Source organism: Polyodon spathula, chromosome 25, assembly GCF_017654505.1.
Source record: "Polyodon spathula isolate WHYD16114869_AA chromosome 25, ASM1765450v1, whole genome shotgun sequence".
NCBI lineage: Eukaryota > Metazoa > Chordata > Actinopteri > Acipenseriformes > Polyodontidae > Polyodon > Polyodon spathula.
The window spans coordinates 18,713,260-18,739,649 of NC_054558.1; the positions used below are offsets into that span (position 1 = coordinate 18,713,260).

General features: G+C 36.7%; 1 protein-coding gene across 6 annotated transcripts in view; it reads left to right on the forward strand.

Annotated features, from left to right (window-relative positions):
* Window positions 1-24,706, forward strand: part of LOC121300024 (adhesion G-protein coupled receptor D1-like) — a 61,989-nt gene extending 37,283 nt beyond the window's left edge. For 3 of the 6 annotated variants that reach the window (XM_041228361.1, XM_041228363.1, XM_041228364.1), the window contains 10 exons: window positions 517-620; window positions 1,551-1,662; window positions 2,629-2,782; window positions 5,212-5,278; window positions 7,202-7,268; window positions 9,405-9,496; window positions 16,377-16,515; window positions 17,576-17,617; window positions 18,333-18,425; window positions 20,123-24,706. In XM_041228361.1, coding sequence (XP_041084295.1) covers window positions 517-620; window positions 1,551-1,662; window positions 2,629-2,782; window positions 5,212-5,278; window positions 7,202-7,268; window positions 9,405-9,496; window positions 16,377-16,515; window positions 17,576-17,617; window positions 18,333-18,425; window positions 20,123-20,218 — 966 coding nt within the window. In that variant the 3' untranslated portion in view covers window positions 20,219-24,706. The remainder of the gene's footprint in view (window positions 1-516; window positions 621-1,550; window positions 1,663-2,628; window positions 2,783-5,211; window positions 5,279-7,201; window positions 7,269-9,404; window positions 9,497-16,376; window positions 16,516-17,575; window positions 17,618-18,332; window positions 18,426-20,122) is intronic. The other 3 variants (XM_041228362.1, XM_041228366.1, XM_041228367.1) reach the window with 1 other exon arrangement.
* The last annotated feature ends 1,684 nt before the right edge of the window (window positions 24,707-26,390 follow it).

Here is a 26,390-nt window from a genome sequence, read left to right on the forward strand (position 1 = left end):
CATAGAACAATAATTGATTAGGCTTCTATCTACTTGTCTAAGTTCTTTTTCCAAGTTATTTTTTTCGCTTTGTAAATCTGCTCTACAGTGTTTAAGACTGCAAACCACAATAAATTGGTTATTTGTTTTCCTAATGGTAGCCCAGATTTTTAAGAGAGGTACAGTACTCAGTTAGTCCCTACAGAAAGTGTTGTTCAAGGGAACCTGGTATTTTGTGGTTTTCAATCAGTACCATGGGGCTTCACACTTTGTCTTGGCCACATTACCAATAAGGGTTTTCAGACAGGAGCAGTGTGGTAATGTTGGTAAAAACCATTAGTCAAGGGTCATCTGGAAATCTTCCAAGGGCAGGATGCAAGGAGAAAAAAAAAGCATTGACTCTAACCATTATGTCACAACAGAAGTGTTCAGGGTGGTTTTATTACATTATAGTCAAAGTTTATTACCAAAAAACAGTAAGAAAGTTGAGTAGACCAACATTTTGGCTAATGTCTAATGTCTGATTTTCCCAAACAGCTCAGCCCTGTAAACCAGGTGGCGCTGTCTACAATCACCTACATCGGCTGCGCCATCTCCATCTTCTGCCTGGCCATCACTATTGTTACCTTTGCCATTCTCTCGTGAGTATCTGTCTGTCTGCTTGCTTGTTCAGCTCGCATGCACCTCCACCCTTAAAAAACTATACAAACTATCTAGTGAAGGAATGTGCCATGAAAGAATATGTTGCCTTTTATTGGACCAATATGTATGTTTTAATTATTATTATTACAGAATACTGCAGCGTATTGTAATAATATGGCAGTATATTTCTGTAAATGGATTTAGCTCCTAACATTTCCATGGAGGCCTTAACAATTTCCATTAAAAGCGCTAAAAGTAAAATTAATAGATTCATTATAGAAGTTAATTGAATTTTCAGATCCTCCTGTTGCTGCTGCATTTTGCAGCTGTGTCATGTTGCATATGTGATCATTCATTTTGTTTTATGATAAATAAATAAGTGTAATGCAATCTGTGCAATGGGAATATCATAATGGGTTCTACCCTGTTAAAAAAGAAAAAAACAGGCAAAGATAAATAAATTAAAAAAAAAAAAAAAAAAAAAAAAAACAGTGCATACAGAGGGTCCTCATAGTCACATAATAATCCCAAAGTACATGAAAGGTTAAAAATATTTATGAGCTTATTAGATGATTGCCTGATGCAATCCGAAACATCTATAGAAGGCTAGGAGTGTGTGATAAAAGCTCTGTGAAGCTACAAAGGTGTAAAATCAAGACTCGTTGTCATGTTCACCATGTAGAGTTTAACCAACACATAATTAAAATCATAGGTAAAGAAGGAAGTGCACCAGAAGCTCATGTGGTGAAACTTGGTCTGGACATTCTTTAGCACTAGAGGCTATAAAAATCTAGTTCACAATAACAAACCTATTCATGAAGCCTGCCCTATGTTTCTAGGGGGTCCCTCTGTTTGCTGCAAGAAGTTATTTTGCTTTCAAGAGCGGGGGTTTATGTTGATCTTGTTTTGCTGTTGGCGTCTATTTTCAGGTCTGTGAGTACAATTCGTAACCAGCGCTACCACATTCACGCCAACCTGTCTTTCGCCATCTTAGTGGCTCAGATCCTGCTGCTGATCAGCTTTAGATTTGACTCAGGAACGGTAAGAAGCAAAGCTCCTTGTTTTTTCACTGCTGATTTGTGTATCGCGAGGGCCATTCCAGATTCTCGTTGGACAGATGTATCGTTTTCTTTGTTTCACCCGGTAGTCGACAGGTTAACAGCTTTTACCTCGATACAGACAAAACAAAGTTTCCAACAGAAGAGAAAAAGAAAAAAAAAACGCATGTGTACATCTAACCCCACATTTTTGTGTTCTTTATTTAAAAAGAAAAAAGGGTCTGGCGCTACTGGAGCAAGACATTGTCCGTTGAGAATCAATTGCTCCTGAAGGAAGTTGTCCCAAATCAATAGGGTTATTGATTTGGGACAGTAAAACAGCACCTTAACTTCAGCTAAACTTTGTTCTTTCCTCTATTAATACAAGTTTAGACCCCACCGAAAAATTATTTGTTTATTTTTATAGAGAATTCAAGTTTACAGCAATACATTTGATGGTGTAAGGTTACGTGAAGGTTGGCCTCAACACGCTTAAAATAAATTAGCAACTTTAAATGTAAATTTAGAAATGACTCTCCTGCAAACAGGCAGTGGGTTAAGTACATTTTTAAAAAAATTAATGAAAAGTATCCACAAAAACAAATTTTACCACTGAAGACACTGAGAAAGATGAAACTTTTATGTAATTGTATCTATTATGTATGTTCTCCAAACCTATCTCTTATATTTGTAAGTTTGAAACAGATACTTATTTATAAGATTCTGTGCTGCATCGACAATGAGTGTTTGAACAATAGATTAAAATGCTGATTAAAATTGAAATAGGTAAGAAAGCAGGAAGCGTTTATAAATACAGCAGGTAAGCAAGGATCTAATGAAATAATGAGAGCTATTAAAGAAAGACTGGCTTGTCAAAACAGTCTTCAGACAGGTTTGGGCAATACTCAAAGGAACCAGTCAGTGATATAGTCGTTAAATCTTTCTGCATGTTTCTGTTTGTTTATTGCAGCTTCCCTGCAAAATCATGGCCATCCTCCTTCACTTTTTCTTCTTGAGTGCCTTTGCATGGATGCTGGTGGAAGGTCTTCATCTGTATAGCATGGTGATCAAAGTGTTTGGGTCTGAGGAAAGCAAACACATCTTCTACTACGGGCTAGGCTGGGGTAAGTCGACTGGAACTAGCTTAGAAAGGATGTTTCAGTAGTGTCCTCTTGTGGATTAAAGGAGAAATGCAGCCGTTTCCACCCTGGCTATCTATATGACCTAGTATACTGTAAAATTAGCTGTTATTTCAGTAATAAATCTGATGCATTTTAACACTATTGTCAGTAATCTGAAGGTACTTCCGAAGGCTGTTTATTGCTAAATATTCTTCTTGTAAATTAACATTATGTAGCACTTATAATAAAACTTGCGTTCACTTAAATATTAGCAGTACATATATTGCTAACCATAGCACAGCACCAAGAACAGTGCTTACTGTGACATTAAACTAAACAAAAATATTACAAAGATACGTAATGACCTTCCAGGTAAATAGCCCTTCTTTTCTGAATTTACGTATAAATATGTATTCTGTAAATTTACAGTATAATCGTAAATCTCGAAAAACTACTCACTTCTAAATCTTTTGTAGTCATTTTTGTATTATTTTAGTATAAATACATGTTAATTTGGATTCATATGTTGTTTTTTTATGACTTTATGTGAACGAAAAGACACACATTCGCCCGTTTTCTCATTGGAAATAGTGATATTTTGAAATTTGCCTGTCCTGGTCACAAAAGCAATGTTTGTGGGGAATAATAGCCATTTTCTATACTTTTGAGGCATAAGCAATTAGGAAATAACACTTACTACCCAGGAACAAAAACAAAAAAAAAAAAAAATTGTTATACGGTGTAATCACCACTCAATTCTCAGTCCATAAAAAAGTAGCTGTATTCACAGACATTCTTATAAAAAAAAGCACATTCCAAGACAAGCACGCGCATCCCATTAAACAGTAAAGTTACTTAACAAACATGATAGTGTTTCAAGTTCATAAATGGGTAGCACTATAGATGTTGTTCTCATGTTTTGTAATATTAATAAAAGATCAGCTGACCCTTTCTCTTATGGTGTTGAATGTGTTAAATCCATATTTTGTCCACCCAGTATTTGAAGTACGGAAGTACTAAAGAGCTTAGTTTAAAAACATTTTCACATTTTATTACACAGTAGAAACTGAAAAGGACTTCTGATCTAAAGGAATGTCTCATTTTGTAATTCTTTTTAATAGCTGTCTTCTGCACTTTCTTTATTTTCGCGATTCGACAATTTGTGAAGTTGGTTAATTCTCAGTTAGGCCACATTGACGGTAAATCTGCTATCCTTTACAGTATACAGGCCTTTCACTAAGTCACTGAATTTCAATATTTCATGGTTTTCTGATGTACATGGAAGAGAATGAAATTGCTAGAGGCCACTGTATATCATACGGTTTTATATTTAGTCAGTGTTTTGTATGTGCCCTTTCACTTCCTGACCAAGGAATGCTGAGCAAACATCCTATAGATTGATCTGCGTCTCTGACAGTAAGGAGATGAATGCTCCTCCTTACTCTTTGTATAAGCATGTCCAATTAATAGCCATTTAAAATGAGATTAATAACGCATGGAGGAATAGTAGTATGCTTTGAGTCCTTTGAATGTGGGTTAGCTTCATTGTTCAGCTTTGTAAACGTATAGCTACGGGGGAAACCTAATGGATGCCTTAATGTTGGTGAGACAATATGTAGTAATGGTTCCACTGTAAATAAAATAATAAATCAAGTAGAGGTTCACAGACGGCTTGTGTGGCTTGCTTCATTTGTCTTGAAGGGCAAGCTGGCCGTTTCAACTTTCCTTACAACTAATGTTCCATCCTTAATATCATTTAATCATAGCGGGAAAAGAAAAGCTTAATATCCCCACGTGGAGGCTCATTATGCGTTCTGTGGCTGTAGCTCAAGTGTGTGTGTGTGTGTGTGTATATATATAATTTTATAACCGATTTAATGTTATTTAATATAAACTGAACTGGCACTTGAAAGAGTGCCCGAAGGTCATTTTTCTTTTCAGCAGACATGTCAGACATATCAACAAGGCAAATATTGTTTTCCTGCCGACTGAAGTTAGTATGAAAGACTGGGCTGAATTCTTTCCTCCAAATCGTCATTGGCATGTTTCTATTTTCAGAAAGGACCTTTTCACACAGTAAAGTTGGCAAACCGAAAATAAACAGCTCCAACATTTCATGCATTCTTATTCGTTTTTTAATTGTAAAACCAGGAGCGACCACTAACAAAATGACAAAATTCTTGCTGCTGACGCATGTGAGATTAGAGCACTGCAGCTGGATGCATGCAGCACAGCACTCACGACATGTAAATAGCCATAATGAGTGTAGGTAAGAACACATTCTGCTTTTTTGATGGAAAGCAGAATTGCCTTTTCTGTTTTTCATTATCAGTTGAAGGCAATTGCTACTCCAGCACTGTCTGAAATCAGGTCTGTGATTCGGTTCCAGAATAAAGGCTTTAGTTTTAATTGGTTGTCTGATCTCTTCTCAGGGTCTCCCTTGGTGATCTGCGTGGTGTCTGTAACATCAGCACTTAACAGCTATGGAGAAGTGGGCAAGTAAGTAAACAGCCCTGGTTTTGTGGGCTTAACTCCTCTGTGAATTTATCCAAGGCTCTTATTAAAACATGCATTTTCCCAATCTGTTGGGGTGGTATTTGGGCTTGGCAGAGTTTTGCATTCTAGTTTTAAGCAGCTTATTTGGTAAGGCTGGCAGAACTAGGCTTTTCTTTAGTTAGATGTATGGGATTGAATAGTTAAGTCAGGTGTAGATAGTTATTTCTTTCTAAACCTGCAGGCATTAAAGCCAGTCTCTGTTAGCTTTGTGTCTAGGGTTATTAAGGTGTAGCCTGAGCTACATCTGCACCCTTAGCTATCTGGGAAGACTAGGAAGGCAGTATTGCACTTTTCAAGACTGGCTCGAATGGACTGATGCAAAAAAGACCAGCTCCAATGTTGTACATACCTGCTTTGAAGCTGCAGTTAATGCTCAGTCGGTGTTGGATTTGGGTAAAGATATTGACCCACTATTTTTCTCTTTTGAGCCCTGTTCAGGGACTCGCATTATAGTTAAGGCTTGTAACAACCTCATAATCCTTAAGTGCTCCACTTAAAAAAACAAAAAAACAAAAAACAAAACAAAAAAAAACAATATAACATTACTGGGTAGCACTTGAGGGCTAATAACTGTGTGATTACTGCTCTTATATAGTAACTATTGATAATTGTATAATTGTATGGTGTTACCAAGGCTATTTCCACGGGATTGGGGCAGAGTAGGATCAGTTTGTAACTACCTAGTTATTACAATGTAATTACATGGCTAGTCATGCCATGTAATGTAAAGTGCTACCCAATGCAGGTTTTTTTTGTTTCAGAGTTTGTGATTCAGAGAATGGTCTACTTGGCTATCAGAGAATGGTCTACATGGCTATCTGAAAACATATCCACCTAAGAAGCTCTGTTAAATAGGACCAGGGTGACACTGTACTGTATGTACTCACATGCTATTCTATAGAGCAGAGGTGAGGTATACATGAACGCACATTTCGTATGCTTGAGTTTAGCTGCTTGCATTAGAAAGCGTTTTCTTTCTTGAGCAGTCGTCTGGAGAGCTCCTCAAAGCACTTCGGTTTGTTGTTAGGAGTCCTTTGAGAAGTAAGTTCTACAAGCTCTATCTGTAGCTTTGGCTCACAGATGCATTCTGACAAGGATTTTCCTAGACTCCCCAGCCAGTGTCCCATATAAACATTCCCTTGGATTGATGCATTGTTTGCATTTAGGGAATTACATTTTTAGTGAGAAAAAAATAGTCATGAATCGTGTTTTATGTTGAAATTGTCTTCAAGTAAAAGTTTCTCTTAAAAAAAAAAGTATGTCTGTGATACCTTGAGATTTCAGTATTTTGTGGTTCTACCAACTCCTCAAAAAAATTAATTGTTTTATAACATTGACACCCAACTTAGGATCTCGTTATTTCGACTTACTATAATAAGTCAAAATTACGAGATTGTAAGTCGAAATAATGAGATAATAAATCAAAATAAAAAGATAGTAAGTCAAAATAATGAGACAGTATGTCAACCTTATAATGGAAGTTTAAAATGTATTTTTTTTTTTTTTTGGTGGCGGAAATGGGCTTCCATACTTGCGGGACAATGAAAAAGAAAACAACAAGTATATAACAGAGAAATTAGGTCAACATGGGCTGTCATGATGTTTTCTGGGTATTCCAGCTCATATTGGGGATAAAATGAGGGCAAAATAAATAAAAAAAACAAATACAAAATGTGTAAGTGTGCTTTGAAACATAAGATTAAATGCTAGCTGCAGTTCACTATTTCTAAATGATTTTATTTGGATTAAGTACGTTAAGCAGGCAGCATAAACTGTTGGTTTCTTCTACTTTAAGTACGCTTCCAAAATGAATTGTTGTGATCTACACACTTTTACTCATTGTTATGCCTCTCATTCTGTCTACAGCTGCTGGCTTTCCCTGGAAAATGGAGCAATTTGGGCCTTCGTGGCACCTGCCTTGTTTGTAATCCTGGTAAGTACAGTGCACTGAAATACTTATCAAGTCTTTCTCCGGGGGTGGGGTGTTTGAGAACCAAAGAAAAAAGCTTGGGAAAGTGTGTACTGCTCCACAACCTTACTGTCGTCTTTCCAAACCCAAACTTTGATATTAAAACTTGGCAAGTCTGAAAAAAATACAGTTTTTCAAAAGGTTTTTAATCTAATCTAACAGTAAGTGAGATGTCCTGTCAAGCATTCAAGTCTAAATTATTACCCAGTGGAATCCTGCCACTTGCTCTCACCAGTTACAATTGGCAGTGCTTTCCACAGATTGTATGAAAAAGAAACTGCAGCTGTAGGACGGTGCTTCCCAACGGCTGATAATGTGAATCCCAGGGACGTTCTCAAGTGCTGTCGGTGGGCAACAGCTGTTTCTCCTTACATGAGTTAACAAACTACAGATGAGCCAATTCTGTCATAGAACTTTGACAACTCATCTGTCTGCTAGAGGTGTTCAAAAGGGTGTTACTCCTACTTGAAATTGTCTTTAAGAAGTATTTAGGTATTCAATAAAACCGTTAATTGACCTGTTGATTTCAAAACCAGAAAAGCAGTCCTCCCTCACATTTACAATTGAGTACCAATCAATGACAATTCACTTCCGCAGTGAGTGTTTTAAAATCCAATTGAAAGAATGTTTTCCTTTCATCTTGGGCGCTGACTTGGTACTGGCGTACCAAGGCCCTAAACTTTTAAAACCCCAGTCGGCTTTGGTTTGGTACAGTCCATTTCATAAAGTAAATCTGAAGGCTAGAAGAGATTGTGCGGCTTGATTAGATTAGCAGCTCCTCCCCGCGTTGTAGCGCTGTGTGTAGAGAGACACAGGTGCAGATGGGGACATCAGTTCCATTAGAAAATGTAAAATAAGATAAAACCCTCCAGCTCGCCTGAAAAACGATTTCTTACTGGGGGGTGAAAAGTGTGTCAACAAAAATAATATCTCAAGTATGAAGATGGCTATTGGATAAGGGGGCTGGTTTCATTTCATTACCATAAAAAATACCTCAGCACAAAAAATAAAATAAAGAATTTGTTCTTGTAATAAGCAGATAGCCAAACTGGCACGGAACATGATTGATGTTTCATTCACTTGAGTGAATGCTCTGTTGCCCTGATTTCCATATTAGTAATGAGTATTGTGAAAAGAGCCAGCATTACAGTTTAATGATTTTTTTTGTATTAAAATGCTGTTGTATATTTATATGTCTCCATTCATTGTCTGTTTAATATCTCTGGTTTCTGATATATTCCCCTATGCATTGAATGCTGAACGGTTGTTGTTTTTTAAACAGAAGGGTCCACTTTAATATCATTTTCTCAAGGTGTAGAACACTATATAGATGGGCTAGTCGTGCAGGGATTATTGCTTCTAAGTATAACCTAAATGTAATACAGTTTTCAGGGTTTTCAAGATGCATTTTTTTTTACACGAATATATGGCTCTTGCTTTTCATTTAAATGTTGCATTTTATCATGCATCGTACTGTACAGAAGGAAAAATGACTTTTTAAAGAATGGATACTTTTATTCATATGTTCAGTCAAAATCTAAATCAGATTTTTTTTTTAAATGAAAAAATCCAACTAAATCTTGTGAAGGTCATTTACAAGTACTGTGTTGGAGTGTCTAGTAGCTCGAACAGAAATAAGACTGTATTAAACGGGGATGCTGAAAATGACTTCAAATCTAAACTGCTTTACAAATGACCTAAATATGTAACTCTTAGTCTTGAAATCTGTCATGTCCTAGGATATTATTTTTGGCACCACTGTCCATTAGAAGCCTTTCAAAAAGTACCAAAACAACAGAAACTATGGTAACAGTGTGTTATAATATGCAATACTTACAATGCATAAAATACCTCTTTGCCTTGTTATTTGATGCCATAAGAAGAGCAGCACCAAATTTAAAATGTAATCCTAGGGATAGTTTAAAAAACAGAGAATAAATTAAGCATTTTTAGTGTGATACATATTGTGATCAGTAACTAAAAAGGTCTGAAGGGGTTCATATTAGCAAGAGCTGATTTATATTCTATTTTAAATGCTCACAGTCCTGGATGCAGCGCAGCATACTGCAGGGTTAAAATCGTGTCTTGTTTTTGACTCAGGTGAATATTGGTATCCTGATCGCTGTGACGAGAATCATCTCCAGAATCAGTGCCGATAATTACAAGGTACACGGAGACGCCAGTGCAGTCAAGTAAGCCCTTTTACTTCATCTTGCCGATGTAGGAATGCTGTTGCCTTGCAGACACAGATAAAACAGCACAGAGCTATAACAGCAAGTCCAGACATTATCTATTTACTGTTTAACTGTACTGTTTCTCACATGTGGGGGTTTGGGATCTGCTTTACTATTCAACCACACTTGCATGTATATGTAGACATGCCCCCAGCGTACCCCTACATGAGCATTAATAACTATATCCAGTGTTAGCATTCCCAGAAGTCCTTATTTCAATACTGATGACCACTTGCTTTTTGGAAAATATGAACACAGAACAAGGTAACAACGTGGGACAAAAAGGGCTCTGTATGTTTTTTTGTTTTTTTTAAAGAAACTTGCTATACAGCTATGGCTGCAAGTTTTGCATCGCGTAGAATTTTAGGACTGAGAAAAAAAAAAGCTATCTGAACATAATTTAGATCTTTTATTTAACATCAAGTAATCAATGAACCTACAGAATTACATCATAAAAGTCTACTGGAAGCCATAATAGTATTATAGTATTTCATGTTTTTAAGTATACAGAAAATTACAAAGGGTATGTAATTCAATATGTTAACGTAACATTATTATGCAGGTTTCATTTGACTTTATTAAGCAAGATTTGTTTATTCTATAGGGTGAGACTAAACTTTTTGCGATAGCAGTAGGTGTTAATTTCCTCTCTGACACACATTTGAAGAGGAATCAAGTATTTAGAATCTACTTTCTTGTTTCTAATTAGTACTAAAAGACTCCCAGAACAATAAAATGTGTGTTATTTATAATACAATGAACAGTTACTTTTTGTTTCTACAATGATTTGATTGCCAATATGTTATGGTTTTATTTCTGTTGTATATTTATAATTTATCATTTATGATTTAGCTATTGCTTCTGATTGTGTAAAAAGAAAGAGATGCAATGTTAATGACCAGCTTTGAGTATTTATTATGATATTCGTTGAAAGGTTTTAGCAGTCATGCAGATCCTATTTTGTTTTTCTCTTGTCAATATTTGCATTCCTTTGTTCAGTCAAATGGGCTCCCTATCGTTGTGGCAGGGATGGTGGAGGTGTGAAAAGGATAGAAGAGGTGGGCTCATTTGTATGACAGCCGCTTTGTCATTCGGGAAATAGATTGATTGAGCAATCACTGCTTTGTGGCACATGCATATCTCCTGTAAATATTCTGAAGTATTTGTCATCCAGTACTAATTTAAAAAATATATTTGCTACAGTATGATTTGGAAGACTAGTTTAATAGCCGAAAAGATACTGTTATCGGTGGTGAAACTGCTTAATTTGTTCGCTTTTATCAGCACACATCTTCTTTGCTTCTGAAGCTCTATTAGTAAATTACAAACAAGCAAAACAAATAGACCACTGCTGTTTTTTCTTTTTTTTTTTTTTTTTTTTTACACAATTTCCATAACATCTTAAACAAACGTTTGGGCTTCTGAATTTTCCAATTGTTCGAAATGATAGCACTGCCTTCAAATCGTTTTTTGTGAAGAGCACTGTGAAAAGTACATGTTCCAGACAGTTATCTTGTGCTTGTCTAGAAGCCAAGTGCTATGTTGTGTACAGCGAGACTCACCCTGGGAAAAATGTGCAGTAGAGCAATTAAAAGTAGAGCAATTAAATAATAATGAGGATGTGTTTTATTTACCTGACGCCACTCTGCCCTTGAGTGCACATCCAGGAGAGTCAGATTGTTAATCTTGGCCCCCTGCCCCTCTTCTTCAACAATAAAATATCAAGAATGGAAAATCTATTTTTTTCACTTTCTGATTTCAGCACCCATTCAGTAGAAACAGATAACTTTTTTTAATGGAGTAAAGACACTTTTTTTTTTGGTTTTCTCCTCAATTTAGTGTACCCAATTATTATCTGTATCCACGGCTCACCACTCACCCCCCCCCCCCCCCCCCCCAGCTGACTCGGGGAACGGAGGATGAACGCTGCTTCCTAAATGTGCTCCTGCCATTTTTTGCACTGCGGATCCACAGCGAGGCCACCAGACCTATAGTGCCGGAGGACAACACAGATCTGGAGGCGCCACTGCTGAGTCACAGGTGCCCAATCAGCCACATGGGTCGCTGATGCGCGGTGAGCTGTGGATTCCCCTGCCGACCTAAACCCTTCCTACCCGGGCAGAGCGCTCAGCCAATTGTGCGCCACCCCCTGGGAACTCCCGGTCACGATCGGCTGTGACATAGCCTGGACTCGAACCTGTGATCCCCAGGCTATAGGGCACATCCTGCACTCCACGTGGAGTGCCTTTACTGGATGTGCCTCTCTGTTTTTTTTTTTTTTAAACATTAGGCCCTGTTATGATCCGTGTGCAGTTGTACTCTGATTACAGTGCATTTCTGGGATCCTCTTCCCTTTTTCTACAGATGTTAGGGCTCTTTTTAAACAGGGCAGTGTGAAATTGCTTTCTGGATATTTCCAACCATGTTTGATTGAGTGTAGATGTTGTCATGGAGACAGATAATTCATATTGCAAGGAAATTCATAGAATTCATGTTTCATATCCTGTTCTAAAAGGCTTTGTTATTGACTGTCAAGCTGCTTCCATAGACAACATTTCAAAACAAGATTTCAGCAATTAATTAATAACACACTATCAATATCACACTCTACAGTCATCACAGCAGGTATAAAAAATACATGCTTTCACCGCATCTGAATCGCAATTAGAAATTTAGGCTGGCAGAAAACTCAGCTATAAAAAGAAAAATCAATGCAATTAGTAAAGAAAGAACCTATGTACATATTACGAGTAACCCTTTTGATTTAAGATGCATATTTAAAAAATTGGATCAGAGGCAAATTCTCTGTCTGTTGGGCTACAACAAACAACTTGACAGTCTGTTTTTTTTATTTATTTTTTGGTTGTTTTTTTATCAGTGGAAGTGTGCATTGATGCTGGTCACAAACTGTATTATGATGTTATACACCAGCCATAGTAGCGTTGTAAACAAGTGGGCAGTTTTCCATTGTAAGTGTAGAGTGAATCAAATTTTTTTCAATTTAGTGATGGGACACAGAACGTGCGTTTTCTCTCCTGTGCTGTCTTCCTCAGTTTGCAATATTTCAGTAGGGGCTGTGATGTATTGTCTTCGTATTGAAAGATGCACATCTGTTTAGTTGTTCTTGTATTTCTTTATAGCTGTGAAACACAGAATTTATATTTTAATACTTGGTACTGCAAGCTTTCATCGTTGTTTGCAAAATGCAGGCAAAGGTACAGCAGCGGTTTCGTTTTTCTGTTCATAAATCTTGAATTCCCAGGTTATATGTTTTTATGAACTTTCACGAAAGAAAGTTAAAGACTGTTGTTTATTTCTGTAACAGCACCATGAACGATGTGTGAATATGTATGTATGTAGCGCAATATTATTCCTGTCTCTCTATAAATGGCAGAATACAATTGTGCATTTTTAGATTAGTAAAAGCCTTCATAGTCCATCGATGAATAAAGAGTGGACTTTTTCAATGAGGTAACCATGTGTTTCTATAGGTTTGCTATCTGAAGTTTTTAAGAAACACAGAAAATCTAAGCTGGTTTGTTGACTCTGACAGTGATTTCTTGGCAGATACTGACAATGAAGACATACAGAATCTTTAACGGATGCTGGTAGTTCACAGTACACTCTGAAAAACATGCACTTGAGGTCTGCTTTTGGTTTCTCTTCTATAAGCTGATGTTCAAGTTGTTTTACTAACAGGGAAACAAGCCACAAAACTTTGTGTTAGACACTGACCTTAAAGGGAGTCGTTTTGAAATATAACAGTATCTATGATGTTGATGAGAGGAAATCTAAATGAAGCATTCTGAGTGTAGAATAGAAACGTTGTAATTTTGGAATACCAAATAAGTCAATTTCTGTTACACAGGATCCAGATTGAAAAACAGATGTGACATGTTATTTAACTGATTATATTCCTGTATAATGACTGCTCATTTGCTCAAAAGGCATTTTCCGTAGTGCTATAAGAAAGCTACTGCACAGATGTCAAAAGCCAGGAACAATCTTCCAGAAACAAAGGATACACTCTTAGAGCTTTTAAACACCTGAGTTATTTAAATCATTTATAAAACAAGTCTGTTGTTGGTTTACGAACGTCTAGAGTCATGAGGGTTTGTATGTGTCCAATTACTTCTTAATTTAATTGTACTTATTCAAACCTGTTTTTTTACACTGTTATATAATATGTTATAAAACAGAACCCTTAAACGCACAGATCTTCACAAGACAGCCTCTTCCAATATATAATTTGAGCTCCTTGTGCAAGCTGCTGAAAATTCCCAGATAATTTCTCATTATACTCTTGCTGAGTCACTGCATGATAATTGCATCGCTGATTTTGCCAATCAAATAAAAATTGGTTTGTGGCAGGGCAGAAGAAAAGCCATGCACAGAATTGGGGGGGGGGGGTTGGGCAGGGCAATGATTATTGATTGTTTACTGTCGGTTGTTATTGACTGTCGGCCATGCAAACTCCTGTGCAGAATGTGGTGTCTCCAAATTAATTGACATATAAACCTGTGTTCAGGGTGGGTGTTTGAGAGGAGGAACGAGAGTGGAGAAAATCAAAAACTAAAACTACAGTAGCCTACAGGATCAGTGAAGGCAGTTGCACAGCCTGACTTAGGTATTGCTTAGTTTTTATGTGTTCGTGGTTTGTTTTGTTTAAACTTTTATTTTGCTTTGTGAGCAGTGTTTTTTCTCGTGTAAATATTTATTATACTTTTTGTTTCAATAAAAACATGCCTATCATCTGTAGTACCTGCCTGTGTGTCTCTTGTCAGCTTTCTGGTCTGGGAACGTCATTACTTGGCTACCCTGTCACATGGTTGCTCATAACAACAGATGCATATCAAACAAGTACAGATGATCTGATTAGCTCTTTAATGCCTGTTACTCTAAGAATATCTCATTAAAGTACAAACGTTTGTCACCAGCGACTCTTATTTCATCTGGAATTACTGTCAGCACTGAATCAGAATCTGTGGGATTCCAAAGTAGACTGACTGCTTTAGTCATAGGAAGTCAACAGTAAGATGTAAATAATGGGCTTTACTGGGAGCTGGATCACTCCCTCCTGCCAAAAAGTGTTATTTGATCCTGTGCATCAGTTTAAAGTTTCGTTTGTTAGGTTCGCAAGAACTTTTAGGAACTTACTGGAACTTCAAGGAAGCTTTGTGTTTTTTTTTTTTTTTTTTTTTTTTTTTTTTTTGCTAAGTAGCTCTGTTTTACACATTTTTCCATCAAAATATGTTTTCCTGAAGCTCTGGCTGAATGTGGATGAAAGCAATTTAATTATCAAGCATGGCTTATTTCTCATGCATACATACACTTAACTTGGCTGTGCTGGTGTGTGTGTGTATATATATATATCTATATATATATATATATATATATATATATATTGGTTATATATATATATATATATATAGTATATATATTTCCTGCATAAATATATCTCACCAGGATGTGGCTCACACATTCATAGGAATTGTTCTGAGTGCCTATAGATGGTTTTAGAGCTTACAGGAGAGCATTGAAACATATTGGTTTGTTTGTATTTATTGCTGACAGCTGGTTATACAGTTAACACTTCAGTTAATTTCTAGGAGGTCTTGTGCTATACATTACATCCTCTCACACAGAGCTGTATAAATACAGGGCTCTCTCTCTATAACTGTGTGTCTCGGGGACACACAATATGGGCGTTATAACCGAAGAGCATTATAAACAGGAGAGGGGGTGGGGGGCACTGCAGGACACATAACAACACGCATCTGACTAAAATAACTGTCTATAATAATCTTTATATAGCACCTTTTATAGTGGACCACCATCACAAAGCCCTTTACAAGATACAAGACTAAGGTGTGTGAACCATGCATCAGCTGTAGAGTTACTTACAACAACATCTCACCTGAAAGACAGAGCACAAGCAGGTTAAATGACTTGCTTAGGGTAACACAATGAGTCAGTGGCTGACTGGGGATTTGAACTGGGAACCTTCTGGTTATAAATCTGTTTCTTTAACCACTGGACCACACAATGCATACATAGTGAAACAAAAATGTAAATTTCCATAAATGGATCATTTTAATTAGCAGTTTTTAAAGTATAAACAGCCTGGCTAAATGGTGGTTGGGAGTTCAGTTCGAAGCAACAGACAATCAAACCAAGTGCGAGAAGAAGAGTAGGTTGAGAGAGGGGAAGAGGGAATGTGCTCACCCCAGGTTAGGCTGCTGGAGTGGGGCTGAAATGAAGCTGAAGCATCTCGTCTCCCAGAGAAAGCCGCAGCTCCTCTCGCAGGAAAAAAGTAAATACATCAGGAAAAATAACCACGTAATAGGCCTAATATTCATTTAGTTACAACACGAATGCTGAATAAGATGTCTGTGTTATAAAGTGCCAGTGCAGCTTTTCATCAATTCAGAAACTGTATCAAAAGGGAGAGACATAAACAGAAGTTAGACTGAGAAGTTGTTTACAGTTTGAACAAAACCAGTACTGTATTTACTGTAGAAATATTGCATGAATCACTAGTATAAGGTATCGTGGGACATGCTGTAGGAGCGTTATAACCGAGAGCGTTATAGTGAGGGGAGCACTGTGCATAGATATACTGTTCTATATGAAACCCTAGGATATTTGCTCAGCAATTTTGCAGTGTTTTCACTACGCTTTTATTTTGCTTTGCTACACTTCTGCTAAGGGGCAGTATCCGAAATGGACAACTTCCATCAAAGTTAATATAAACCAAAGCTCACGTACTGTATGAACTGTATATCTATGACCAGTTCAAGCCTAAAACTTGATTGCATTGTGCCGTTACGGATTTAAGTTTCTCTTTCAGACTGACTGCCAAAGCAGTTGCTGTCCTGTTGCCCATCTTGGGAATCTCCTGGATATTTGGGGTCCTGGCAGTCAATGAACGCTCCCTCCTGTTCCAGTATATGTTTGCCACATTCAACTCCCTGCAGGTAAGTCATTTGACATCCTAATGCTGCTCATTTTGGATGTGATTTTTGAAGGTCGTATTAAATAATTACAAGCTAAGAAAAAACACCCTTGCCGATGTAGATGGAATTCCTAGGCTAATTTGCCTGGGAGACAAATACAGTTGACTAATGCAAGATTTAATGATGCATTGCAGAGGTACTAGTTGGGTAAGCATTCATGTAAATATTCTTTCTTGATGGAGGGCTGTTATGGATTTGCTTTGTACAGTATGTATGAGTGATCACGTTACAGTTGCTAGCCTGTGTCCTCTAGGACTGTATTGAATTAATGAGACAGATAATTAGTTTGGGCTTTCTCATTACCACGATCTGCCTCCAAACCGGAAAAACACCATTGCAGAATTAAGCTTTTCTTTTCTGGTTCTTTTACCTTCCATCCAAAAAAAAAATCCAAAAAGGGCCACTGCAGTAACGCAAAAACAAATGTTGGTTTATGATTGTGAGCACCTTCAGAAGAATAGCAGCAGTACACTATACCAGATACAAAATAATTGCAAGCATACAGTATGCTAGATATAACCATACTGAATACTGCAATGGTTGTTTGGATGTTAATATATGCTGTTGCACTTTACATTTTTACTAAATTGTACAAAGCCCTCTTGCTAACCCACCCCCCTTATAAACGACAACCCCTGCAATCCATCTGATTTTACCAGAACACTGGTTCCTAGTGCCTATTCAATGTAAAGACTAATTTAATTTCCCTATGGAAAAGAGATCGCTTCATTGGTGCACAGCCACCGAAATTAGAGTGGTCGGGCGCCATATAAGCATTTTCATATCAAATCGCTACAGATGCTTAAGTTAATTCTTAAATCAAGGTTCTGGCATTCCAGCAGATTCCGGCTCGATCACACCAGTGGATAAAATACTGTTGAATAAAGTATTTTTAGATCATTGTTGGCTTTTTAACATAAAAAAACAGGAGTTCAGGTGATGATTTGATCAGTTCTAACATTGTATTAGTCTGATGCCTTTGGTTTTCTGACAAAAATATATATATATTTTGTTTTTCAAGGGTTTCTTCATTTTTCTCTTCCACTGCCTCCTCAACTCGGAGGTAATGTAATTTCATTCAAATATATTTTAATTTCAGTTGCGGTTGGTGATTTCTGCATAATAGGACAAACGATGCTCTTGCAAGAAAAAAAAATGAATTGAAAGACACAAATAAGTATGCTTACGGTATCAAAGAAGTGAAAAACAATCATTTTGATTAGCTCATTTTTACTAGTAATATTCCCTTTAGGTGCACGCGTGTCATGTAGAACAAAGAAGGTATATGCACAGAAATGCGGCAACCTTATTAATACTGAACAAACTAAAAATATTTCCATATCTTCTGTATTGGAATGGAGAAAAGTGTGTGGGATATCCCAGTGACAGTGATACAATAGGAGGTTTAAAATAAATAAATAAATGAGTGTATAGTATGTTATCTATCCCACATTTGCCAACATTTTAAAATGACTGTACATATATCTAGAGACGTGCTTATGCAATTGTAAAGACACTTTGTAGGGACAGTTTAAAGCGCTACTTATTGAGTGGATCAGAATCTGGTATCTTAGGAAATGCTTGTCTTTCTGTCTTTATTTTGGGATATACTGTCAGGGTGAAGCTATTCATCCTCATGCACACATGACTCACTTATTTTTATATCTAAGTGCACATCCACTACAGCAGATATAGGTCATCGTTTCTATTTTTTCATGATTCTGATAACAAATAACTTACTAACATTGTTTGTTTCTTTTTCTTCTTTGTTCTTTAAGGTCAGAGCAGCCTTTAAACATAAAACTAAGGTATGGTCTCTGACCAGCAGCTCTGTCCGAAACATCAATGTGAAACCTTTCAACTCAGACATCGTAAGTACAGGCTGCCTCAGTTCTGCTGAAGAAAATCTGTATATTATTCCCAGTTTTTTCCATTGTGGTGTTAAGGTTAATCATCTTGAAAAACAACAGGTAGAAAAGTAAGAGGCACAGACTCTGCAGGGGAGGCAGCGTAGGTGTATTGGTTTTATGATTCAACACACACCAGTAAAGTTCAGTGAAGCAGGATGACATATCATGTTTGCACAAGGCATTTAACAAATGGCTTAAATTCCATCATTAATGCCCCCTTGAAAATCTTTAAGTATTACAAAAACAGCGCATTTAACCAATTTCTCTCAGCACTTCTGATCGATGGCCATGATTTTACCCTATACTCGAACTCTCCAAATGGAATAAATGCATTTTATTAAAGCCATTGACTTGAGTTTTGTTTTTTGAAAAGCATTATCTAAAATGATTTGCTGCCATTGCTACTTTAGTTGGCAGAAGGCAGGCCCAGTAAGAGACTTACTCAATATAAGGGGTGTTTCTCAAGGCTTTAATACGCTTGTCAAAAACATACATTTAGAAGTGTTCCTGGTATGGGGTGATATTTGCAAGGGGGGCGGACTAGTTTTTACCTCCTGGTAGCTGCAAAATCTCTGATTTATTTATGCATTAGAGAGGAAAGATAAACAGAATTTCAGTCCCATCACAAGTAAAAAGCACTGATGTGCAAGTAAAAAAAATTCTGACCCTGCTGATGCAACACATTTCTTTCTACTTGTATCGTTCAAGAAATAATCTGCAGTTTCAAAAGCAAGCTATGAAAGGGTGGAGATAATTCTACGTTTTTCCGTATTTCCAAACTTCAAAACTTCTACAACAAAGAGAGAGAGACTGCAGCCAGAGATCACAGCTGCTTCTAGCTGCATAATCGCAACGAGCCATCCGACCGTGTCTTGCGGAGGTACAGTGCGAGCTGGCAGAAGGAAACTGACTAGGACAAACTTTCTGCTGAAGAAATATCCTGGCTCCATAAATTAAATATTATATTATTATTATGAAAAAATAAATGTGCTGAGACAATAAAATGTTGGCATCCGTCACAACCACTTACCCAAGGCAAATGAAGTATAAAAGGTTCGAATGTTTCATATAAGGTAGGATTGCAATCTGAGAGCAGAGCGAGGGGAAGTTAACTTTTATCTCCCGCTGTTCCTTAAATGGATCAGATTCCAATTCCATCAAAAGATGTATTTCCTAATTCCTGGCAGTGAGGTTTCAGTGAGGACAACCTTTTTTTTTTTTATTAGAGAATAAAATCAGTTGGCACCAGCATATATCACATTGTTTTGACTAGCTTGGTTTTGGCATTTGGCCTTGTCTTTCGGGAGAAATGGTGCTGCCTGGAAAGTTGGATCTATCAGGTGGAGGCAGTTTGACAGCCATAGACCCTGGCTGAAAATGAGGTGGAAGTTGACGAGATGTAGGTTAGCTGAAATTACTGCACTGACTGTAAAAATAGATTTAAGTGTACACGGCTTGAATACTATATTAAGCTATCACTGATCTGAAGGTTCATATGAATGTGAGAATTACCTCTCTAGTGCAGAGTCTGCTTCTTTTAATTTTCCCATCATCCAAGTGATCACATTTGCAAGAGTGTTTAAATGTTTAGTTTTTAGTCTTGATGTGAGGAAAGGTGTATAACTGGTGATCCGATTTCATTTTATTTTTCCTGCTAGATGAATGGAAACAGACCAGATGGGAGCCCAACAAAAATTAACACATGGGATAAGAGCACAAACTCAGCTAATCGCATTGCTTTATCTGCAGTGTAACATTGTGCTGCGACGTCTCAATGGTACGAAAAAAAAGGATAATATACATGCACCGGAATATATTTTCAAAGAGTTTTCCATGTCAACTGGAAACCATGTGAACTGTGTTGTAGGACCAGTGATGAGTTTGCCCTTTGGAGTTGCTTTCTCCGGGCTGGTGTTAAAAAGTTTATGGTTGACGGGAGATGGTTTGACCTTCAACAAAGCATTTTTCTTTCATAAACGAAAGATAAGCCACAGTGATGATGCCAGTCAAAAAAATAAATAAATACGTGGGACTTAAAGGGTTAAACAACAAAAATGATGGTTCAAATAGCCTTAGCTGTAAGTTATTGTAACATGTTAATAGCACAGCTGCAGCTTTTCCACCTCCACGTTCTAAGTAAAGCTCTGCATTAATCTGTGCTTTGCTTTCTAGAAATCTTTTCTTAAATCAGTATAACACCACCGAGAGACTACTCTCAAAACATGATTTTGTCAAGGTATGGTGTAAAGATCATTCAGCATTTTGATTATTTAATTGAAATTATTTTTAAAAGATATGACTGCATTGCATGGCAGTTAGTGTTCTGCTCATTAGGGTCAGAGTCCGGGCTGGGCTTTGTGTTTTAACCCTTATTTTAAAAGGTTACAGGGGAAATCCTGTTACAGTCTTATTGTCACAATTTCCGTTTCTTTGAAGTGATATTAAAAGGGTTTGGCTGTAATGTTTGCTGTGCCATTGTCACTACCAGAGTCCAGTAACTCCCTGTAACTCCTAACAAAAGTTTACATGTCATGAGAAATATGGTTTGGTCTAAACTTTTACTGCTTATTTCTATAAAACGTTTAGAGCATTGCTGGGAATCTCATATCTGGGTTTCTGGTAGTATTAAATATGTGTTATGAAATATGTGATCTAGTCAGTGAGGAGAGGAAAATGTGACAGATACTGAAGATGTTTATACATTTGATTTCAATACAAAGGTATGATAACAAAGCATTAGTCACAGCATTACTCAACTGGGTACCCCGGGGCATTTTGCCATCAGCTGTGACATCTTTATAATTATTGTAATTATTATTATGATTATTAATATTTATGATTTTATATTTGTACTTGTACAAGCCCTACAATAGAATATTACTGAATATACAGCAGACTAATTGTTCAGTTTAGTGAATTGTACTGAAAGTTAAAATGTCTTTGTTATATGTATATTTAATCTAAAATCAACAATAAACCTGCTGACAGTGGGTTTTTTTTATACTTTAATATATTGTACTGATGATTACTGTTTGCAATAATATTTAAAAACACATATTAAAATGGTAAGTTGATACAGACAGAGTTAGTATTAGCAGAGTCTACTATATAACCCAGTACAAAGGGTGCTATGAATCAAAACCTACTTCTACTGTATATTTCGTTCCACAGATCTTCGCCAGACATGCTTGCAAATGCTATATATTCTAGTTAACTGTAAGTGAATTTGTATTTTATACAGTATAGATCACTGTAACTAACGCTATGAAGACACAGTAACACAGTTGTATAAATAAAGAGCATCTGTAAGCTCACAAAAATGTTTTCGATGTTGCTGAATCTGAATTTTTTAAGTCATTAACACTGTCAAATGATTGAATTAGCCTACCCTGCACTGTCTGTATTATGAGGTTAACCTTGAATATTGAAAGACATGATTTTAATGATAGAGACTGATTTGTGCTTTTTGAGACACACTGATATGCCCATGAACTTATTTCCACATGTTGAGATGAGAGCCTTGAACACAGTTTCCACTTTTAAATAATGTATTTATTTATTTTAAAAAAAAAAAAAAGGTATACAATGATAACAGTAACATATATGTATGGGTAAAATTATACATTATTTTGAAGTTTCAAGGAAATGGAAAATCTGTTGTGACATTGTGACTTGCGAATATAGGCCACTGCATCAGGGGTTTCCTTTAGATGTATATTTTTGCTGAAATTACAACCTGCTGTGCCTTGGGTGTTTGCATGATAGGGGATTGCTAAGTGTTACAACTTCAAAGCTGTCCAGGCAGAATGCTACACCACGGAATCATGAAATGCATGTTTAAATTACTTGCATGTCATCTTATTGACTTTTTGTAAGAAGCATCAATACAATGTAAAGAACTGTCAAGTTTGTTATTATTACTGATTTCAACTGTGAATGATGATAGGGTAACTATCACCAACAGTACTGCTCTTAAAAAAAACTGTACCATGTTCATTTAGCTGTTTCCCCATACTTACATTGTGCATTTACCATACTTTACCATAGTGTGCTGTGGTTTTACAGTGTTTTACCATTCCATTATATACTTTATAATGCATTCATGATGCTGGACTACATTTTGCTATGCCTTTACCTTGTCTATAAGGGATTCATACAATAACAAACAAAACAAAAGCACCTTTTCCACTTGGCTAACAGCAATGTAAGCAAGGTATTTTACATTGTCTAGATTTGTTTTTTGTTTTAACAGTTCCAGGCTTTATGCATGTCCAATTTCAAAGCATGTTTATGTTTTTGAAAATCAAAACTTCATCTCTGTCTGTTAGCTCTGTTTCATTGTCGGGGGACCCCAGTTATTCACACAGGGAATGCAGCTTTAAAAGGCAAAACACAAAGCAAAGAACTCCCAAGAAGAAAGAAAAGTGAATAATGAATGAATAAACCCCCCCCCCCCCAACAGCAAAATTAATTTTGACACTCAGTCGCAAACTGTTAGCTTATAACAATAAAATAACACATGCTAAGCCTTAATGTGACTGCAAGGTTGAAACACTTTTTGATAAGCGAGTTCATTTGAGGCAATACATTTTCTTTTCTATTGCCTCAAATCCCATGCTGTTCCAATAATCCCACAGTTCTCAATTACTTGTACCATTGTGGAAGTCCAATAGAAGCAGAGATACAGGAAAGTTTCTTACAGAAACAAAATATCACACTTATATTTTAAAATACGTTTAATATATTCTTGGACCTCTTTTAGTCTGTCTTCACCCCTTTGTAACAATGCCTTCTAAATCCTTTCTTCTACATGTCTCTCGCCTTCTAAACAAGATTATTATTTATTATTATTTACCTTCTAAAACTCTGCTCGTTGCTTCCTGTGGCAAGGCACTGTATCTTAACTTTCTTTTATGTTTTTCTTGCTGCACTTTATGTTGAGATCATGACTGAATTCTGGCAGCTTGCCCTGCAGTTTCCTTATTTTGTTATCAATTCCAGCAAGCTGTCAATGTATTTTTAAACCCCACAGCACAGTCTATATTCCTCCAGGCTGTTTATCAACTACTTTTTGTTAGATTTCTCTTCCCCTTCTCCTTTACTACGAGTGACATATCCTTCCCTACAGTATTATCAGCTATTTATTGAAAAGCCAGATGGGTAGTTGCAGTCTGCATTTTTATCTTTGCTTGTAAACCTGTCCTATTTATTGTAGAACAGAGATGTTCAGGTGATTTTTGGCCAAAAGGGCCATACTGATCAGAGAGTTCTTAAAGAGCCATACTGATAAGAAAGTTCTTAAAGAGCCATACTGATCAGAGAGTCCTTAAAGAGCCATACTGATCAGAGAGTTCTTAAGAGCCATATTCATCAGAGTTCTTAAAGAACCATACTGATCAGAGAGTTCTTAAAGAGCCATACTGATCAGAGAGTTCTTAAAGAGCCATACTGATCAGAGAGTTCTTAAAGAGCCATACTGATCAGAGAGTTCTTAAAGAGCCATACTGATCAGAGAGTTCTTAAGAGCCATACTGATCAGAGAGTTCTTAAAGAGCCATACTGATCAGAGAGTTCTTAAAGAGCCATACTGATCAGAGAGTTCTTAAAGAGCCATACTGATCAGAGAGTTCTTAAAGAGCCATACTGATCAGAGAGTTCTTAAGAGCCATACTGATCAGAGAGTTCTTAAAGAGCCATACTGATCAGAGAGTTCTTAAAGAGCCATACTGATCAGAGAGTTCTTAAAGAGCCATACTGATCAGAGAGTTCTTAAAGAACCATACTGATCAGAGAGTTCTTAAAGAGCCATACTGATCAGAGAGTTCTTAAGAGCCATACTGATCAGAGAGTTCTTAAAGAGCCATACTGATCAGAGAGTTCTTAAGAGCCATACTGATCAGAGAGTTCTTAAAGAGCCATACTGATCAGAGAGTTCTTAAAGAGCCATACTGATCAGAGTTCTTAAGAGCCATACTGATCAGAGAGTTCTTAAGGAGCCATACTGATCAGAGTTCTTAGAGACCTTTTCTTAGTTTGTTTATGTTCATTAAACATGCTCCATGTTTGTACACACACAAATTCTGTACATTTTGTATTACCCTACAATGTGATACAAGTTGATTGGTGTAAAATGTACTCTGATACCTTGACTCAAACATCAGTGTCCTATCTGGACCTAGCCACAATCTGTATATAATACAGTTATTATATATCAAAATGTAATTTAACAAATAAAAAGAATCATGCAAATATATTAAATATATCTCTGATATTATATGCCTCCCAAAGTCCCCTTAAACATATACATTTTCTTTGACAAAAGAAAGTGACAAATTTGACATATTTGTCACCTGGCACACAGCACTGTATCTTTGCATTACTTTCACAGCATGCCTGCTTTCATCCAGCCATTAAGGTCAAACTTTCTGTATGTATTGCCACCTCATGCCTTTTGAAAGGTGAACGTCTTCAAATTTGCAAATCAATATCAGTGTACTGGCAAATATATTCTAGCAAGACTTATATACCAGTTCAATAACATCCAAGACTTAAATGCTTTTGATAAGTGTTTTACTCTTTAGATTCTCATGTGTAATATCAACAGTCTGGTCAAACTGCTAAATGCATTACCACTGGAGAGCAGCTGAGTAGATGTTTGGAAGTAGTATGGATGCTACTAGAGAATACTTTAGCTTTTGAAAGGCAATTGGTTTTAAGAATGTGTGTGGCTATTATAGAAGCAAGCTTCGTCTAAGGTTGAGTTGCCGTTTAAAAACATAAAATACAGTCATAAAATTGTCCTTTGAAAGAAAAATTGACAGTATTGACAGTTACACTATTAGCAAGCTAAGCTTCCCAAGTCAAAATAACCAGCTTGTAAAAAGGCACAGTAGCACCTGATGCATTCTCTGATATTTGTATTTGAAGCATTGCAAGGTGAAAAAGTAATACCTTTATGCCAAAGTTAACATTTAAAGCACAGTCTGTATTGCTTTGTTATTGCTTCACACCCCGTTAGGACATGCCTTTTTAAAAAACATTAATAAGCATCACTGAGTTTTTCCTTTCTCATTTGGCAACATGTCAATGAGGATTAAATACAATGGAGCAAAAGTAAATCCCAGCCTTATACAGATAAGTTACCAATGAGATACCATTATGGTAACACTGAAAGGTTTGTCTACTTGAGGTCTGTCCAGTTTACAGTAGTTCTAGGTCTAGGGTTGATGAAGCTAGGAAGCTATGACTATATGATATAAATTAATAGCAGTGTTTTAACTCACAGAAATCACAGTGATATGTAGTTGTGTAATGGATTGCCAGTAACTATTGGTGCAGTGGCACCATTGGTACTGTATGCTGGAATCTGAGAATCTTACCCATGTGATGCGCTTTAACTAATGACTCATATTATTGTTACCATAGAACAGCTTTGAGGACCACTGGCATAGTGCTGATGTCACAGTAATCCACATTTCTTTCAATTAAACAAACTGAAAAAATTGAGGTTTCTTAAATTCAGCAAAACTTTGCATGCACACCTATTGATTAGTTCAAATGCATAATTCAATACTCTCCTCACCGGAAGAAGTAATTTGAAAGACTACTGCGAAGAAACATCAGGTGGCTGACATGTGGTCTCTAGGTCTCAGCTGCCACTTATTCTGTACAGTAGATGACACTTTTGAAATGTTTTTTAGATAAACAGTAAGTTACCTTCAATTATATTGGCAAACTGTTATCATCCTCTCTCTGAGACCTTCATTGAAACCGAGCTGTCAGCTCTTCAGTACTAATGATCTCCAGAAGTATTATAATCAGGCCAGCCCAGCCATGCAAGTATAATGAAGTGGAATCGGGAAGACAAGCATGTTGAGAAGCAAATTGGGACCAGCTGAATCTGTACTTTTGAATTTTATAAATCTG